Raw genomic sequence first — 19,733 nt, forward strand, 5'->3', positions numbered from 1 at the left:
ACTTCCTTCAAGCCAGAGCATGTGAGATTTTACAGAACGCCACTGTCATCTATCTTTTTACATCTATTAAACCACAATGAAGAAGATCACCTGGGCTTCTCCCATGCACATCACAAAAGATCCCATGGACCTGAGACAGACCTTGGAGACAGAGAGGAAGATGGCAGAAGGACAGAGTCTAGTGAAACTGCACAACCGAGATTGGCACTTGAACCCACTGTCTTTTAATTGAGATCATACACCTGGTCTCAGGACTTAATGAAGCTCAGGTTCTTAATGTCTCATCACAGAAAGAATTCAGCAAGAGGCAAAGTGATAGGTAAGAAGTGGATTTATTTAGAGAGAAACACTTTCCACAGACAGGTGGTCTGTCTCAAAAGGTGAGAGCAGACCTAGGGTATGGGGTCGTCTTAGAAAGTGAGAGCAGCCCTGGGAGAAACACAGCCCACAGACAGAGTTTGGGCCATCTCAGAAGGCGAGAAATCCCAAGACATGAGGTAATTAGTTTTTACGGGCTGGGTAATTTCATAGGCTAACGAGTGGGAGGATTATTCCAACTATTTTGGGGAAGGGACGGGGATTTCCAGGAATTGGGCCACCGCCCACTTTTTGGCCTTTTCTGGCTGGCCTCAGAACTGTCATGGCGCTGGTGGGTGTGTCATGCAGCTGATGTATTACAGTGAGCTCAAGGTCCACTGCAAGTTGAATCTTACGCCATCTTGGACCTAATTGGTTCTAACCAGTTTATGTCATACCCTCAAGAGCTATGTCATTCTTTTAGAGGTTGTGCCCTGCCCCCTTCCCTCCGATTTCATTAGGGGGATGAGAAAGTATCACTAACGGTATCAAGGTATTTCAAAATGCAGAAACCATCTGCGGACGGACAAGGGGTCCACTTTGTCCAGAACTTCAGTCACAGCAAGAGAACGAAGAAAGACATCACCAGGGGCCTTGAACTACAGGCTGAGGAGTCTAGACTCTTTAGGAAGCAAGAAGCAGCCATGGAAAGTTTGGGGGCAAGAGCAGGTATAATTAAAGTTGCACTTTCAAGAATACAGGCAGAACTCAGACAGGGGAGAATCGAGACAGTAAAGCTGCCTGGGTCCACTCTTCACTGGCAGCACCTACACACATCTGGCAAGAGCTCCCTGAACAGGCCTGGGTAAAAGCAGCCCCACTATGGCCCAGCACCAGCAGGACAGGGTCGCCTGAACTACAGACACAAGGAGAAGCACATGCTGTGGGGAGCTGTCCCTCCATGGTTTTCTTTCTAAAAAGCCTTCAAGGTCTTTGTCACTTGGGAAATATTGCCCACTGGCTGCCCATTTGGAACCTTCATACTTTCATACTGCAGTCTCTTTCCTAATAAAGAACTGAAAAAAGTTATGCAGTAAAGAAACCAATTTTTCTTCTAGAATTTGGCCATCAATCCATCAACCCCTTTTATTGAAAAACAGCTCTCTATCTCCTAAAACTAGCATCCTCCAGGCAGCTTTGGAAAGCATGGGCTAATAACCAACCCGGCAGCCTTGAAGGGCTGAGTAATGAGCTGAAGGTCCGGGTGATGGGAAGCGGGTGGTCAGGATCCCTCAGGGCTGCTCCACGCCTGGAACAGTACAGACCTGTTCAGGCCACCAAGGCAGCCACATCCACCCTGTGCAGGGTCCCGCGCTCCTGCTGGTGTGAGAAAAATCCCACTGTGTGGGGGTGCGGACAGGCATCCCAGCAGCTCAGTTCAAGTGCTTCTTGCATTCTGCTCATTAGGCTAAGAAAACCTGGTCAGCAGCATCCATAGAATAGCTCTCTTTCAGATGCCTGAAGACTTATATCCACTTTCATCTTTCTCCTTTATGAGTAAAATAACCTTAATTTATTTAACAACTAGGTCTGGTTATCCTTTTCACAAGGAAGACTTGTAAAATCTGCAGAAACTTGGTTCATCTACCCAGTTATCCAAGGTTGAATGTCTTTCTGCATTGAATGGAAAGATTCAGAGCCTCAGAAGGTTAACTGAGCATCTAAGGGTGGCCCTGGGGGCAGGGAGGAGCAGGGTCTCAAAACCGCATCAGCTTTAGGTGACAACCCAGGCAGGATGCTTTCCACTCACCAGAGTACAGTGAACCTCAGAGGAAATCTCCCACGGCTGGGACGCTTCAGCAGAGGGCTGGCTGTACCCCCACTGGAAGGATTTCCATTTCTCTCTGCCCAGAGGCGCTGCAGGTTTGATGTCACAGGAGTCTATCCACTTACATCACTGCCTGCGTAAACCAAAGCTCAGCAGGAGGAACCAAAGCAGAGACCCCAGGTCACCTGCCTGAATGAAATACCAGCACTGTCGTTGGGCCTTGCGATACTCAAGAGACCCTCCTAGGGGGGGCGTGCTACAGAGTCGCCAACATGTGTGACTCTCAGGACAGGCTGCAGCTGCTGTGGACGGGCACCTGGGGACTGAGCTCAGCCAGCCTCAGAAGCTGGGACCAACCAATCCCTTCAGAAATTCAATCACACACCTTAATAAAGTTCACATCTCTGACCCAATAATTCTTTTTCTGGGAGTTTATCCAAAGGAAATAGCCCAATATACAGAAGAGCTTTTTGCACAAAGGTGTTCACCAAAGCATTATTTATAAGGATAAAAGCTGTCCCAAACTGCAATATCCAACAATAAGAGCACAATTTTGAAACTCAAGTACACTTACATAAAATAATATTATGCAACAATTTAAAATCAAACTTGTAAGGAAAATGCTCATAATGTAAAGTTAAAAGGGAATGAGCAGATTATAAAATTGAATATATATTATGAACACAGTTCTGTAAGAAGAAACTTGCACAGCAAAGACTGAAAGGACACAAGCCAAAATGTTAACAATGGAAAGCTTCATACGGCAGGACTGTGTGTGGGCAAGTATTTGTCTTCATTCAACTTTTCTGCGCTTTCCAAATTTTCTTACAATGAGCAGGCATTACTTGTAAAAGGAAAAACTTGAGTTTGTTAAAAAGAATAGTATCTAAGTGATTAAAATAATTTCTAAATTACATGTGCTGAGAAAATTTAAAACAATGTATAAATTCCTATATGCAAGGATTAGCCAAAGAAAATCATAATTAGAAAGCTGAATTTGCAGTACGTATCCATGTGGGTACACCTGCATGCACACAGGAAGCAAGACATAGAGGGGACTTCTAACCACGTGGGCGGGCAGGCAGCCAGCAGTGCATGGGGGAGGGGACTTCCCAGCTTCTACCACCTTCAAGGTAATTTCACACGCTGCAAACAAGCATGGGCTTGCCATGCAAACACGGCTTCACACAGGCCTCCCAGCCTCCCTCCCAGCCAGACTGCAGCCCTAAGCCCTTCTTACATTCTAAGAAATCTGGAGCCCCTCCCACCCCCACTTGCAAGAGAATCAGAACATAAAATACAAACTGACAAATTTTTTTCAGTGGAGGTATGGTTAACTGTATAGTGACTTTTGTCTAGCAAAAACAAGATTTAAGCCAAGGAAAAATGCCTTAACCCCTTTACCATTTAAGATACGTAAGGCAAGACTTTTTTCATTAGCATCTTCAATTCCAGCAGCTAAGATGATAGTCTTCAGTTGCCCTGGGATAAGAAAGACTGAAGTCAGGGCTTCCCTGGTGGCGCAGTGGTTGAGAATCTGCCTGCCAATGCAGGGGACACAGGTTCGAGCCCTAGTCTGGGAAGATCCCACATGCCGCGGAGCAACTGGGCCCGTGAGCCACAACTACTGAGCCTGAGCGTCTGGAGCCTGTGCTCCGCAACAAGAGAGGCCGCGACAGTGAGAGGCCCGTGCACCGCGATGAAGAGTGGCCCCCGCTTGCCGCAACTGGAGAAAGCCCTCACACAGAAACGAAGACCCAACACAGCCAAAAATAAAAATAAATAAATAAATAAATAAATAAATAAATAAGAAAGACTGAAGTCAAAAAACATAAGAACAGTAAATCAAGTGCAGAGGGGAAGCCCCCTGCTCACCTCCATCTGAGACCACAGCTCAACCCGCCCAAGGGGCAGGGATGCAGGTTCAGCCCCTTCATCCTACGCTGTGGTAAGTAACTGTTACCAACTATGCGGACAAAGAATGATGAAGAGCAGGCAGAGAACAAATCCATAAGCTGAGTCCCCAGGGACCCACCCCCAGAGAAGGCCAGCACTTCGGTCTCCTTCCTTTTATCACTTGTTACTTCCTAGAGATACTGGGAAGCTAAAACCACTGCCCCGGTGTGCCCAGCTCTGATAAATAACAGTCAGCACCTGACAGCTTTCTGAAGAGTGGGCCGATTAGTTAATTTAATCATTCCTGTTGAAGGAATAGGACAAGTCGGTTTCTTTTTCCAAGAACTGACTCTGGAACCTGCCCCTCAACTCTGACACCTGCCCCACGATGCTCCCGGTGCTTCCCAGACTTTCCAGTGCCCCAAGCACCTGGGCTCTTGTTAGGATGCAGCCCTAATGTAGCAGGACTAAGTGTGCAGAGACCAGTTAGCTTCCCATCTCTGAGAATGAGACCCAGTCAGTGGTAAGGCTCCCCAGGTGACCCCCGTGTGCAGCCAGGGTCGCACATACCACTAGGAGGTTTGGAAAGGCCACTGGCTCAATCTAACTCCTGGCTACTCTGAGTGTGCCCCCTGCACAGTGACACCAGCACACCAACACCGGCCTCAGAGCTGCGGTGAAGAAGGGCGGGGCAACACAGCTAGAACATTAGGTTGGCCACAGTTATCGTTTCACTACTGCCAGTAGTATGATTATTATTCAGGTGGGCTGACACAGCTGGGACAAGGCCAAATTTGTGAAGAAACAGAGTTCTTGGGAAAACTGTGAGTTAAAAGCAGATAAGAAAATAAGAGCTGGGGAGGAGCTCCGAGAGGGTGGCTCAGGGCAAGTGTGTGGGGAGCTGACAGAGGGCCATGTGCATGGCCCACAACTGGGGCAGGAACAGTCACAACAGCGACCACTTACCTGGGCCTGAACTAACAGGGCAGGCACTGTCCTAACAACCCCCAGTTCTCCAGGCTGAACCATTCTTGCTTTCCATTCTTTAGCTCCTACTATCCCAAGGCCCCCCGACGGGCTGGGGGCTTCCCCTCCCGGGGGGCAGAAGAGCTGACCACCTAGGAGAAACCGGCAGTGAGCTGGGAGCCTCGGGAGCCAGGCGGGGGATGCTCTTCACCCCTGGGGGGGCAGTGACACAGCTGAGGAGTATGGGGACAGGCTTGTCTACATTTTGGACTGTGAGCTGCGGGCCCCTCCTCAGGTTTTTTCTGTCCCACCCTCTCTTCCTTCTCTTCTTCCCTCTTCTTCTCGGAGCTGCTTTACGAGCTGCCTTCCATGGCCTCACAGGCAACTCTCTTGGCAGCTGTGCCCCAGGGCTGCAGCTCCTGGGATGGACAGCTGAGGCACGACCCCTAGGGAGGACCGGAGGAGGGGTTTCTGGTTGGGTTGGCCGGCTGAGGAGGGTCTAGAGAGCTGGGCTCCGCGTGCTCTTCTGAAACAGCCGTCTCACTCGTCTTCCTGGGCCCTGACCACTCCGGGGGACCTTCCCCAGCTGGCCCCCAGGAGGGGGTTCCCCTGTTGCACATGCCCGGCTCCTCCAGCCCTTTCTCCTGTGAGAGCTGCACGTGACCACATTCACTGTCAAACCAGCAAGGGGAGCAGGAACAACACTGGTGACTGTCAGGAGCAGAGCTCCAGCCAGCGGGGAGGAAGAGCCCCACGCTCTCTCCCCAGCAACCCGAGCTGCCCGCTACACACAACTGGAAAACCTGCAAACTTTTAGGACTCACAGAGCCAGAGAATACAGGCACTTCTTGTAATTTTCCTACCATCCTTCCTTTAAAAAAAAAAAACATAACTCTTTATACGTAAAACTGTTTTCCCTGGATTCCATGAGGTCCTTCAACTTCACGGCCCACATTTTATAAATAAGGAGGCAGAGGCCCAGAAGCATTAGTGTCTTCCTGGGATGTTAAGTGAATCAGACAAAGAACCAGGATCCAAATTCAAAAGCCCCGTGGCTCAGGCCCTGGCTCTGGGCACCAGCCAGACTGAGTGGTTCCCTGCGAAGGGAGCAAATCAGACCCGGGGGGAGAACATACACGTGGAAGAGTGACACGGGGCTTCTCCACGAGTCCTTTACAGGACAAGGTCAGCGCTCAGAGTCACCACCCCACCACCGTCTACACATGAGCGAGTCTCAGGAAGAAAACTAACAACGCGGAGGGAGAGGTTACTCATCAGCCATAACTATTCCCTCCAAGTCTTCCCAGCTCTGGACAGAAAGACACCCCAACACACCGCTCTGCAAGGGATGGATTTTCTTCAAGGAACGGCGGCTCGCCGGATACTATGTGTGTCCTACAACCCAACAAAGCAGAATCGTAAAATGTCTGATGCTCTTTCAAATTCCTCTCTACAGAAAAGGAGAACACGCCATAGTTTCGCCAAAATCAGTCACCACGGCAGCCTGAGCCCCTTGACGCTGTGTGGGCTTCAGTTCCTAAATGTAGACATATATTCATTTCATATAGTTGTTCGGTATCTTATTACCTATCGACTAAGAGATGAAATAAAGTTTTCAGTTAAGTGTGGCGGATTCTCACCTGTGAAAGCATTTGTGGCCTGAAAGCCAGCTTCCTGCATACTGCTCCCCGGCAGGCCTGTGTTCCAACTTGTCAGCTGTCCCGTCACCAGGAACATCCAGGAGGCCTCAGGTCACCTCCATCTCAGCTTGCAGGAGGCCATCACTCTGCCTGTCTGGCTTCTGGTAGCATCGGACACCAACCTGCCCTGCTCCCAGACTCTGAGAGCAGGTGGTAGCTGGGACGGCACCCAGTCCAGCAGTGTGCACGCTCGGGGCACCGGTCACATCAGCCGTCCAGCCAGAGAGTGGAGGCCATGGTGGGCCCAGGAGCGAGGAAGCTGTCCCACGGACACCGGCCTACCCACCTCAGAGGAAGGACCCCCCCAGCCGCCTGGCAGCCAGCATTCTCCAGGGGTCTCACTTGCTCCGGGGGGTTCAGGAGGGTCTGATCTGCAGCTCTCTATGCTTCGCCTCTCCCCTTGCTGAAATTAAAAAGAAAGAGATCATTTTCCTGATGACCTGTAGAACATGAAACTCAGTAGACCCACAGAGGCCAAAAAAGAAAAAGAAGCCCCCAGAGCCGTGCCCATGACCACACTGTGTGGGAAGTGGGGCACGTGTAGCACTTCTCCTACTGCCCGAGAAGGGGCGAGGGGTCGGGAGGACTCCTGCACCCAGAACAAGATGGGGCCAGCTGCTCCAAGCCGCTCTAGGAACAGTTACAAAGGTCACACACGTTCAAATGTCCTCCCCAGGCTACCCTAGGCCACAGACACCTGAAGGAGAAATCCATTTCCTAAGCAGTTTCCTGAGGTCTTACAAGTGGGATCTGAGGTTCATGCCCACTGCTGTCAGCACGCCAGAAAGGACTTGGGTTGAGCTATTTTACAAAGTGACTCTTGGGACTTCCCTGGTGGTCCAGTGGCTAAGACTCCGGGCTCCCAATGCAGGGAGCCCGGATTCGATCCCTGGTCAGGGAACTAGATCCCGCATGCCGCAACTAAAGATCTTGCATGCCCCAACTAAGACCCGGTGCAGCCAAATAAATAAATAAATATATATATATTTTTTTAAAGTGACTCTTAAGTGGGAAAAAAAAGTCAGTGATAATTTTTTTAAAAGAATAGGAAGGAAAAGCAAATTTAATCTATCAATATAAACTGTTCCATATATATTACATATCCCATAATAATAAAAGCATTTTACAAATACTTATCATATATTTTAATGTTGTTATACTAGCAACATTAACTACAAGAATGTTAGAAGTCCAAAGGACCAGACTTTTTTTTTTTTTTTTTTTTTTTGGCTGCGTTGGGTCTTCATTGCTGTGCACGGGTTTTCTCTAGTTGCGGCAAGTGAGGGCTACTCTTCATTGTGGTGCGTGGGCTTCTCATTGCAGTGGCTTCTCTTGTTGTGGAGCACAGGCTCTAGGCGCGTGGGCTTCAGTAGTTGTGGCACGTGGGTTCAGGAGTTGTGGCTCGTGGGATCTAGAGCACAGGCTCAGTAGTTGTGGCGCACAGGCTCAGTTGCTCCGTGGCATGTGGGATCTTCCCGGACCAGGGATCGAACCTGTGTCCCCTGCACTGGCAGACAGATTCTTAACCACTGCACCAGCCCAAGGACCAGGATTTTGTGGGTTTTTAAATTTTATTTTTATTTATTTATTTATTTTTAACATCTTTATTGGAGTATAATTGCTTTACAATGGTGTGTTAGTGTCTGCTGTATAACAAAGTGAATCAGCTATACATATACATACATCCCCGTATCTCCTCACTCTTGTGTCTCCTTCCCACTCTCCCTATCCCACCCCTCTAGGTGGACACAAAACACCAAGCTGATCTCCCTGTGCTATGCGGCTGCTTCCCACTAGTTATCTATTTTACATTTGGTAGTGTATATATGTCCATGCCACTCTCTCACTTCGTCCCAGCTTACCCTTCCCCCTCCCCATGTCCTCAAGTCCATTCTCTACGTAGGACCAGACTTTTAAAACAGAATCCCAAATATGAATCTCTGGTATTAGAGAAAAGGAACCTCTTCCATTATTATCACTTCATCCTAAACAATTTATAGCTAATTTTTAGAAAATGTAACTTTATTCCTCTTTTTCACCATCAAACTAGAGAAAAGAAAAAAATTTAAGAAAACAGCACATAACAGAAAGGAACCCTCTGTTAAAGCCCTCTTGCTGTAAACATAAGGTAATAAAGTAAAACATCACTAATACAGAGTAACTGGAAGGAAGCCCTAGTGTATTAAGGAAGCACCTTAATTACATGAAGAAAGAAATTCAACTGCATTGCCTTCATGTACTTGCAGTAACAATCTCAGTTAATAAAGTGCAGCCCAGTAGGAGTCCTCAAGTTTAATGAATAGGTAAAAAATTTAATTAAAAATCATTTATGTAAATGGTGGTTCTGAAGTGCTTGAAAATGTGAGAAAATGTTTGTTCTCTGAATTTAAACATTCCATATCAAATGACCAGTAGAGACAGTTATCAATGTCCCAAAGTCCTACACCAACATCCAGAGTAAAGGACCATGTGCACTGTAGTTATCTACTTTAGGGAATGGAATTGCCAGTTAAAAATAAAAGCCCACCTGCCCTAAAACCTTGATTATCTTTACTCTTTCTATGATGCTTTCAATGCACAGAAATACTAGACTGTATTTGTTCTCTTTTCCTGAACTCAAAGACAAACTAAAGTGTGGTGATGTTTTTGTTGTTTTATTGAGGGGTTTTGCTTAATTATCTTGTTTCATTGCAAAAGGCATGCTACCACAATTTTTTAAAAAACCAAGCTATACATTTCAAACGGCTATGGGAAAGATTGAGGCTGATGTGGATATAAACAAAAGAAACAACAAATTCTTCTTTTTTTTCTCTTACTGTCTCTGTCACACTCATCAATACTTAACTTTACTTCTAAAAGAGAGGGAAGACGACAGGTGTGTAACAGCTCCCCCTGAGGTCTTGGGCATGGTCCTGGCCTGGATGTTTAGAGCATGACATGTGTGGTTCCCAACACAGGCTGAAGGGCCAAAATTTATTTTAATTATCTTCATTAACTGATGACGTGCATATTCCTACATACATTTGGAGTCTCCTTAATATGCAATTTTCAAGTGAAAGTGAACCTGTAACTGCCATAAAATGTTTTCTTCCTCACCACTAACAACACAGATAAGATACCCTTTCTAGAAACACACAAAAAAGAGGAGTGGGTCCCCAGAACCTGGAGTCTGTTCTGTTCAGCGAGGGACCGACCAAAGGGAACGGGGCCAGGCAGCCATGCTCAGGAGGAAAGTGACCCAGCAGGCTGGAGAACAGGTGGGTGATCGGGACCCAGAGTTGGCAGAGGTACCACACATAGGCTTTCACAGCTCAGCTGTGAAAAGAATCAGGAAAAAGGCACAGAAGCTGAACACATTGCTGTCCTGCTTGCCTCCCACCCTCGAGGGCCCTGCTTACCTTCTAGTCTCAGAGGTGGCACCTCGCCCACGCCTGGACTAAATGCAGAGCCCGGTAACCTGGCTCGCTGGCCCTGGCCGCAGCTGTGGCTGCATGCAGGGGTGCTGATCGCTCAGCACCATCTCTCTGCTGAGCTGTAAGCCCCACACGGACGTTTCCCTTGAGCACCTAAGGCATTGACTGGTGCCCAGTGGACATCAGTAGGACAAGTCTACTGAACGATGGATGGGTGGACCAAGGCTGCTGGTGTTTGGACGAGGCGCACAGAGAGGCTCGGCAGACGCTGCAAACCAACCCGCTGCCCCGAGCCATGCTGATGGATGCCATCCCCGGGCTGAGAGGCTGTTCACACCTCTGGCTCTGAGCCTCTGAACTGGCAATGCTTTTGCTACCACCCCACTAGTCAAGGTGAGACAAGGAAAACGAGCAATGACTCCCCTGCACTCACACTTCACAGCAAAGTACCCAGCACAGGCCCGTGGAGGTCACTGCTCTAAATCCTCTCAAGCCACAGAGAAAACTCTAGCCCCTCAGAGGTCACATGACTTAGCCCCAAACTAGCGCTCAGGAGTTGGGACTAACGCCTGGTCTCTTGCCCCTCCAGCCACTGTTATTCCCATGCTACTTCCGAATCTCAGGTAGTTTCCTAAACCGAAGTGCCTTAATGCTGGTAATGCTCAAATCAGGAAAATCTAGGGGGGAAAAGTGGAAAAACAAAGAGAGAAAGAGGCAACTTACCCAGGATGCAAGGTCACAGAGTAACCCTGAACCCATTCAAGAGCCCCTCGACAGCAAGCACACTACCACCATCCTGTCATGGGCACATGGACACACACACGCGCACACACACATGTTCTATTTACACTGGGAAGATGGGCAGGACTAACCAGGAAATAAATTAATTCAATATTGCACTTGAAACATGTCGTTAAGTCCCTCCCATAATGGAGCAACAGTTACTAAGGAAATAGAGCACACAAAAGGGAAAAACACCCCCACAACAACGGACGTTCTTAAAAACGTGAACACCCACGAAACCTAACCAAATAAGTAGTGGAATACGTTTGCTTTACCACTTGTTCACAAAAACTCATACAACACACAGCCTCCCTAGAATCACTGGGGAGTGAAAAGAACTACATTCCACAGATGACAACTATCATGAAAGTTCAGTGTGGAAAGACACGCGATTTAGGAAACACAGGGTCACACGCTGGGCACAGAGGCCAACTCAACAGAGAAGTCAAACCACCTTTGCTCAAAATCTAGTAACACTAGTATAAGTGTAGTGCATAAAGAATCAATACTGCAGTTTCATTTCTGATTTCCTCACACCATGGACAGACTGCCTCGCTGTTATGTTGGTTACCTAGGTGACGGCCACCTGGGTGATGGCCAGACCGAGCAGCCGCAGGCTCCGGGCCACAGAGGTCCCACCTGTCTGAGGACGGGCACTGCTCCACCCTCGGAGGAAGGAGCATGGAGAGGTGAAGGGATGGTCCCAACCTCGACAAACCATGACACTGTTGCAAGACTCAGAAAACAGAAACAAATACGTTGAGAGTGTGCCACACTGCTTACTGGAAAAAACTCAACTACTGGCTTGTTCATCTAAGGTCAAAGTGGCAACGGACTCTGAGCGAGACAGAGGTGAGGAAAAGTGGGACAAGAAAACTGAGGGTCTGCTTCTGGCCCGAGCTTGGAGCCCTCCGCCCCGTGGATAGACACTCAGACCTGGGAAGTGCCGTTCAGTCTAGGTATTCCTCACGGCAGCCACCACCCCTGCCCTGCCCTGGGCCAGGCTCAGCCAGGCTACCACATCCTCATGCACCATGAGGGGTGAGAGCTCGAGGTCCCTTCTGATCTGAGCAGGCCCCAGTGGTCATGTCTCCAGTCAAGGGAGACGGGACAGATGTGCGTGAAAAGGACACTGTGAACCAGCACAGAAAATCTGCACAGAAACCAAGTCTGAGAACAACTCAGACAAAGGGCCATCTGCACAGCAGTACAGATCCTTCTCGCTGCTCTTAATTTCTGTGATTTGGGGTGTATGACAATTGCAGCTTTTATAACACAACCTCAAAGCCATCGAGCCCTGGGCAGCTCAACGGGCTCCAGGTACTCAGGTCACCACTTCAGGAAGCAAGTACAAAATCTAAAACCCTCTTCAAATATGCACACAAGATGCAAACAGGGAAGGTAGCAATTCTATTAGACCATCCTTTAAAATGTCACCTCGAAAATCCGACACTTGATAAAACCTGAAGAATCTACAGTCTGAGCTCTACCCAAACCAAGCTGGAGAACATTTCCCCCAGATAATTAAGTAGGAAAACTGCCCCTAATAATCAGTGCAGGTACCACTACCTCCTCGCACTACCTATGGGCAGGGGAGGCCATGGGGTCGCCGTTCATTTTATAGAGGAGGAGACGGTGGCCCAGGGAGGAGAGGGAACACGCTGCAGGATGAGGGAAAAGCTGGACCAGAACCAGGTGTCAGTCTGGGCCCAAGCTCCAGGCTCTCCCGTAGGCGCAAACTGGTCAAAGGAAGAAGCTGAGAAAGGGGCACAGGGCACACATGGACCCCTGCCTGTGGGGCTCAGGGGATCCTGAAACAATCCCCACTTTCCCAGGCCCAGATCGGGCCACGCCCACAACACCAACACACCCCAAAGAGAAGGCGCAGAAGGGCCAGGGCCTTGGGGCAGGGGCAGAGTCAGAGTCCTCAGGCGGACGTGCACTGACCGAAGGTCCCCTGACCTAGTCTGAGCACGTCACAGTCACCTCGAAAATGGATGCCAGCTGAGCAGAGGTCACTCCTCCCAGCCTGGCGTGAGTGGCACAGGCCGGCTCTGCACCTAGCACTCTCCTCCACCCCAATTTTCTTCAGATAAAACCAGCTTACAGTGGGCATGGCAGGCCAAGAAAAGAGGGCCCTGCAGGGGTAATGAGTGTGAACAGCAAGGGAAGGGGGCTGAGAGCAGAAGGGAACGTGGGCCCACGGTTCCACCCTCCCTGCACACGCTCCTGCACCATCGTCACCCATCAGGGCTGCTGGGCCAGCGCCTGCACCCCGGTGCCTTGCCTGTGACCTCCTCCCTGCTCTCTGGCCTAAAGAATACCACACAAGCTGCATCTTCTCGTTCGGCTGCTTGTCGGGTCACTACTCTAGCACGGCACTATTTGAGGTGCCTGCACTCTCCTATCTCTGTCTATGTAGGTATTTATAACGGAAACCTTTTCTTGCTAATCTTAGCATCCACAGCACTGTCCATGGGGACTAGCATACAGCAGGTAGCTAATAAATGCTGGTTATACTGCACTGAATCACATCTGAGCTTCGGCTGGGTCACTCCCTTGTCACTCTACTCCCTCTGCCCTGCCTCAGCTGCAAGTAGCACCAAGGGCCTGGGACCCAAGGAGGCTGCTGGTCACAGGGCACGCACACCGGGAGGGTGCTCCTTGTGGGAGGGTCAGGCTGGGCGTCTGGAGCACAGGCAAGGCCAACCCTCCGCCACTTAAAACACACTGGAAGGAGAGCTTTCCATGCAAACAGGCCAGAGGACAAAAGGCCAGACCCTGAGGCAGACCGCCTTGGGTGCACCTCATTCTAAGCCACATGCAACTCTGGCAGTTACTTAAACCTGAGCCTCAACTTCCTCATCTGTAGAGTGGAAGCATCAGTGACACTCAGAATTATTGTGCATTTAATGATGGGCCATGTACAAAACACTGGTCTCCAATCAATGTTAAAGAACAGTGCACCTGGGCAGATGACTGATGCGGGATTGGACAGCATGGCCCACCCTCCCTCCTCCAGCTCCATCTCACCCAGCTGGACACGACAGAGCGTTCGACCTCATATTTCCTCACGTGATTTGTCTTGATACTTTTAAAGTTCTTGATAGATAAAAATCTAAGCTCACAAACACTCTATGTCAGCTAAAGTTAATAACAGAAAGAAAAGGGAAAGGATACAAAAGTAAAGAAAATGTGTAGGTGAGGTATTTGGTATGAAATGTGGTAGAATAACCTTTTGTTATTATTATTTAGTTAAACAAATGACAAAAAAGAAACTCGTCTTTAAAAGGAAAAAGAGTTTCGATATTCAATTTTTCTTCATGTTTACATATTGAAATATCAAATTTTAAAAACAGCAATAGATGGTAATAAATAAATTTGACCCAGGTTTTACATCTCCTTACTAGAAAATAACCATGCAGGGTCCAATCTGCCTTTCTTCTGTCCTTTGCCCTGTTTGGTTTGTACCTTTGTAAAGTGCTGACTTTTTAAGTCCTTTTCCATATATTTCTGAAGCTTTCCCAAGGCCTCAAGAATGAAATTCTGCACAGAGAGGACATCCCACCAAGTGCCCTCTGCATGATAGGAGGTATTGGAACAGGGACACTGGCACCTGAAAAGCTAACATAATGACCAACAATGAAACAGCCGGTGCTCCTACGGAAACGAACCATCTGCACAATGCCAGGCACTCGCGTTAGCAAACGTTTCCTAAGTGTCCCTTGTGCACGAAGCCCCAGACCAGCTCCACATCTGCTTTCTAATCAAACACACAGCGGATACCTAAACATTCATCATGTAGCTTTGCCTTGCATCCTCATATTCATTTTCTGAAAAATATATTTCTCTAGGAAAAAGAAAACTTTCCACATTATATTACAATTCAATAACCTGTTTGAGGTGGGTGGTAGTGGATTGAACACTCCAACAATATTCTTCTTAGATGTTTCCAAAGAAAGGTACACATGGTCTGGGACAGACATGGGAGAAGGGAGATGCGTGCTGTGAGCCCTGACAGGCACCTGCCCACACCAGGGCCCACGAGGCTCCGACCAGCGGCCAATTTAACACAGGTGCACTGTAGGTCACACACACAGGGCTGCTTAGTGACCGGTGCCCTGGCAGAGAGACAACGAAACCGAGGAGGAGCCCGCTTAGCTCTGCAGAGAGGAGGTGGGCAGAGAGCTCATAGACACGGACCCACCCGCACCCTCTCAGGACCTGCACTTCCTTCCACTCAACCACCCCGCTGCCTCTCTCGTTTAAGGGAAGCAGGAGCAGCAGCACACGCCACGTGTCCACCATCCCAGGAGGAGGAAGACCCTGGGACTGCCCCAGACAGACCACAGGTTCACAGAGAAGAACTCGAAGATCACCTCTGGACCAGCCTCTCAAGACGACATGGAATTCAACCCAGAAAGCCACCACGGGAGCCACACCAAATTCTGGAAGCAGAACTCATTTAGCCCAGTCAGCACTGGTGGAACAACTCAGTCTGATCACAGAAGCCCAAGGACACATTTCAGCAGATGTCCAAGGATACAACACAAAATGGTACAGTCTGAGGTTGGCCCCCGGAGCTGATGTCACGCAGCAGCTGGTCCGAGAGTGTGACACAGGGGCTCTGGGTGGCAGTGGAGCACAAGAGCGAGCTCCCCCTCTGGGAAAGGCCCCAGCACACTATGCCACAGACGAGCGGTGCCCAACTCCACAGCCGTTAGGGAAACACTGAGAGAGCTTCCCGGCCTCCTGGAAGGCTGGATGGGGCAGGGCCATGACAGTGCACCTGTCCTGAAGAGCAGCTGCTGAAGGGGCAGAGAATTCAGGGGAAAGCTTGAGTGGTATTTGACTAATGGGACTACACAACCCATCCCCGTGTGTCTGGAGGCCTCCAGCCAAGCAGACAGGGCTCATCAGACCGGTTTCCGCTGCCTTGGTAACAAAGGCCCACGTGTGTGCTCGTCACAGCAGAAGCAAACAGGTGTTATTCATGAGGGAAGCACCACCGCAGGTACCATGTGTCCCACCAAGCGTCCCCAGTGGGGGAGACATACCTCCTGTAACACAGGACTGGCACTCCTGACACGGTGTCCTACAGCACCTGGGCCTGTGTGTTTGCAGCCCACAGAGTTTCCGCAGCTTCAGAGCACGTACCACCACTACAGAAACCACCCCACCCTGAACAGTGCACCGAGCCCAGGTCAGTGTTCCTGACACTGAGTGAAGCTGTCTGTTTAACATGTCCACCATCAGATCTGGACAAGAGAGTTCCTAGGAAACCACCCAAGAAAACCACAGGGCTCCGGCAGCAGGAGGAAATTTTAAGCACCAAGTTTGGAGCCTGACATCACTGTTCCTGTTCCCATCACTCGCCACACTTGGCCAGTGTCTGATGGTGTCCCAGGACTAAGTACTCCGTGGCCCCGTCAGCCTGACCGGCAACTTTCTCCCCATTGAAAAGAGCATCTTCTTTCAGTTCTTCCTTTCCCTCTAAAACCAGCCCTTATTTATTCCCTTCCCCTCTGGAGCCAACGAGTAGGAAGTGACCCATTCCTTCCTGCTCTGCAGTGGGCCCTCAGGAGGCCCCGGCAGTGGCGGGGCGGAGGCGGGGGCAACAGGAGGCCTCACCACAATCAGAGCAGCACCTCCCGTCCCCTGGCCCCCACTGTGCCCTCTATCAGCGAGGAGGAGGATGTGATCGTGCTCCTCACAGAACGGCAAGCTCTTACTGCTTTTCACCCAAACACTCTCTCTATGCCAGTGTTCCCCCAAATGTCCCTAGAGGAAGCATGCAATCATCAAAACTAAATTTTGCCTGTTTTGACTGAAAAACTGAATCCACTGACAAATACATTTGAAATAGGAAAATAACCATAAGTAAATACACAAGACTAATGTCAAAGAGCAAGGAGCTGCCTGTTTATTTGCGCTGGGGTCAGAGGCCACGATAGAGAGAGAATGAGGGTCGGGGTTGCCAAACTCTGACACAGCCGCTCACTCTACAGAGGTGCTGTGCTCAGAGGAACAAGCGCAGCTTTGGGGTCAAACAGACGGGGTTCAGAATAACCATTCTGCTGAGCAGACTGCCACCCTACCCGGGCAGGCTACACAGCCTCTCTGAGCCTCAGTCTCCTCATCTGTCAAGTGGGACATTAATGTAGCTGTAAGGCAGTGGTGCTAAAATACACGACAGCATGGACACAGCCTCAGAACACCCAACAGGCCCTCAAAACACAGCAAAGGGAGGAACGGGGAGCAGGGAAGAAGGGCAGGGGCAACACTACCCTGGATGTCAGACCCTTGGGAGCCGTGTGGATGGTGTGGTCAGTCGACTGGGCTGTAAGCGGGTGGGGTCCACTGAATGCCACTCCATGGATGAACACTCAGAGTTAAAATCTAGGGCCTGCTAGATTGGAATTTAATATTCCCATCTTCAAACAATTATTTAAATAGGTCGCCATCAGGTACACTTCTTTTTCCTTACCACAGGCCAAGACTTCCATCTGACTTGGCCCTGCTGTTCACCCCATGAGGCCCTCATCTCCACCCCAACACACGAGCCAGGCAATATTCACAGCTCATCCACCAACCGTAGGGATTCCACACATCAGAGAAATCACCACTATTGAAATGACTCATCTCTTCACTTCCTCTGAATAAAAACATGTTGTTATGTTCAACAGAACCATACAAGAAATAATAGCTAAGGGTGACACTTCAGTAACTTAAACCAACACCTAGAAATGGCGGCCTGGGAGAAAAGGAAGTGACTGGCACCTTCAAGGGTGTTCTACGAGCCCTGTCTTTCCCCTCCCCGACCCACCATCCCCGGGTGAGTCCCAGCCACACTCAACCACACAGGCCCTGAGCCCAGAGGTACACTTGGGCAGAAGAGGGTTGTGTGTGAGGATGAGGTTACTGGTGAGACTGAAAAGCAGTCTAGCTATTCCACTACCATCCCTTTCCCTTCTGGTTCCCATGGTAACAAACAGACCTCAGATCCCCAAAACAGAGTAAAGATAGCACCGTGCCCAGTTTCCCTGCAATCTGTTTCCATAGGAACTGGAAGAGAAGGGGATGGAGGCTGGGTAGCTGGAGTGCCTGTAAATCTGTGTTCCCGTCAGGTGAGCTGCACATGGTGGCTGGCACGCTGGTCCAGTGGCCTGCAGGCCTCCAGGGCTCTTCAGGAGTGACACATCCACTCAGGGATGGAGGCCTAGAGAAAGGGAAGCTCACAGCAGGCTAGACGTGGGTCCCTCCCAACACACACTCAGAAGGTGATTCACCCTTTCTCTCACAGGGCCCTCACCAGCCAGGGGTGATCCATTTCAGACCAGCAGTTCCACATCTGGCTGGGTCACCCCAGACCTAGTGAATCAATCTCTCAGGGGGCTGGGACAAGGATTCTGTAGTTTTTAAACCAGCTCCAAAGGTGATTCTGATGCTCAGCCGCCTGGGAAACCAGTGACCTGGACCTGAGCTTCCTGAAGTTTAAGGCAGTCATGCAACCCGAGGGGACCCGGGTGAAATGCAGATTCTGGGTCTGCAGGTCTGCATTTCAAACCAGCTCCCAGAGGATGCTGATGCCGCTGGTCCTTGGACCACATCTGAGTACCCAGGATCTAGACTCCAGTGAGTCTGGCTCTAGAACCTTCTCACAGACCCAAGACAGAGACTCAAGCCATTTCCATGGGGCAGCCTATTCCCATCTTCAGCCATCAGTCCACACCGGGCTAGGCCGCAAAGGCCAACAGCTCTGGGGTCAGGGCCTACAGAGGAGTTGAGCCGTGCTTCATATTACCCTCCCTCTGCCTGTTTTCTCAGCCTCCAAAGACAATCCTGTGTGGATAAGAAGGTAACAGAATAGTCAAAATTTATGTACAATCATCAGGGAAAATATGATTGCCTCCTCCAAATCTGATTCCTCGAAGAAAGGTAAAAGCAAATTCTGCATAGTTGAGAATTAAACTAGTGGTGGAAAGTGTGTAAATAATTAGAATATTTATAAATATAGATGTATTATCAGAGAAGAATGGAAGTGTTCACATATTTTAAAAGAAATGAAAATTTTGAAAAACTCTACAATCATTATAAAGTAGCTCAGCTAGCCTTAAAATCCCTATTCTAAAAAAAAAAGGACAGAGTAAATAAGCCAGACTTCACTTTTCGGCTAAAAGTATGCAGAGTAATCAAAAGTAACATTTATTTCAATATTGAACCCACAAAATAGTTTTAAACCACATAAAATGCCAGTGTGTTACTCAAAAGCAAGCTACTGATTTTCTGTAATATTTTAAGAAATCTCCATTTTGCTTATATATAAAAAGGGAGCTTTCAGTTTGTTTCGTTTAATACATTTTGTATCTTTTTCTTCAAAAAGCATAACATAGGGACTTCCCTGGCGGTCTAGTGGTTAAGACTCTGCACTCCCAGTGCAGGGGGCACAAGTCTGATCCCTGGTCGGGGAACTAAGATTCTGCATGCCGCACGGAGTGGCCAAGAAAGAAAAGCATAACATATATCAATCTTTGAAAATTAAAATATGAACAAAGAATCCAACTATAAATCACTGAATTATGTTGTAGCTTACTTGAAAAATAATCTTCCAATTCTAAACATGTAAAAGGGAAAAAATCAGTTCTTTGATTAGTCAGCACACAAGCAACAAAGAGAGCTCAGCGTCTGCACAGCCCTGTAACTGCGGGCAGCCAAAGAAAACTTCACACACACAGTCTGTGACACACATTTTCATTCCCATGAGGCAAAAATATACATCTATTTATTTATACATGCATGCATAATGTCACACATAAACTTTAAAATAAACATGAGTAGTTTCGAGACTCA

General features: G+C 48.9%; 1 protein-coding gene across 1 annotated transcript in view; it reads right to left on the reverse strand.

The window, feature by feature from the left end:
• LDLRAD4 (low density lipoprotein receptor class A domain containing 4) overlaps positions 1–19,733 on the reverse strand; it is a 304,564-nt gene that overhangs the window by 148,871 nt on the left and 135,960 nt on the right. Inside the window, 1 exon segment of the mRNA XM_059895228.1 lies at positions 6,628–7,090. Coding sequence (XP_059751211.1) covers positions 6,628–6,724 — 97 coding nt within the window. The 5' untranslated portion in view covers positions 6,725–7,090.

The sequence above is a fragment of the Balaenoptera ricei genome, chromosome 14 (assembly GCF_028023285.1).
Source record: "Balaenoptera ricei isolate mBalRic1 chromosome 14, mBalRic1.hap2, whole genome shotgun sequence".
Taxonomy (NCBI): domain Eukaryota; kingdom Metazoa; phylum Chordata; class Mammalia; order Artiodactyla; family Balaenopteridae; genus Balaenoptera; species Balaenoptera ricei.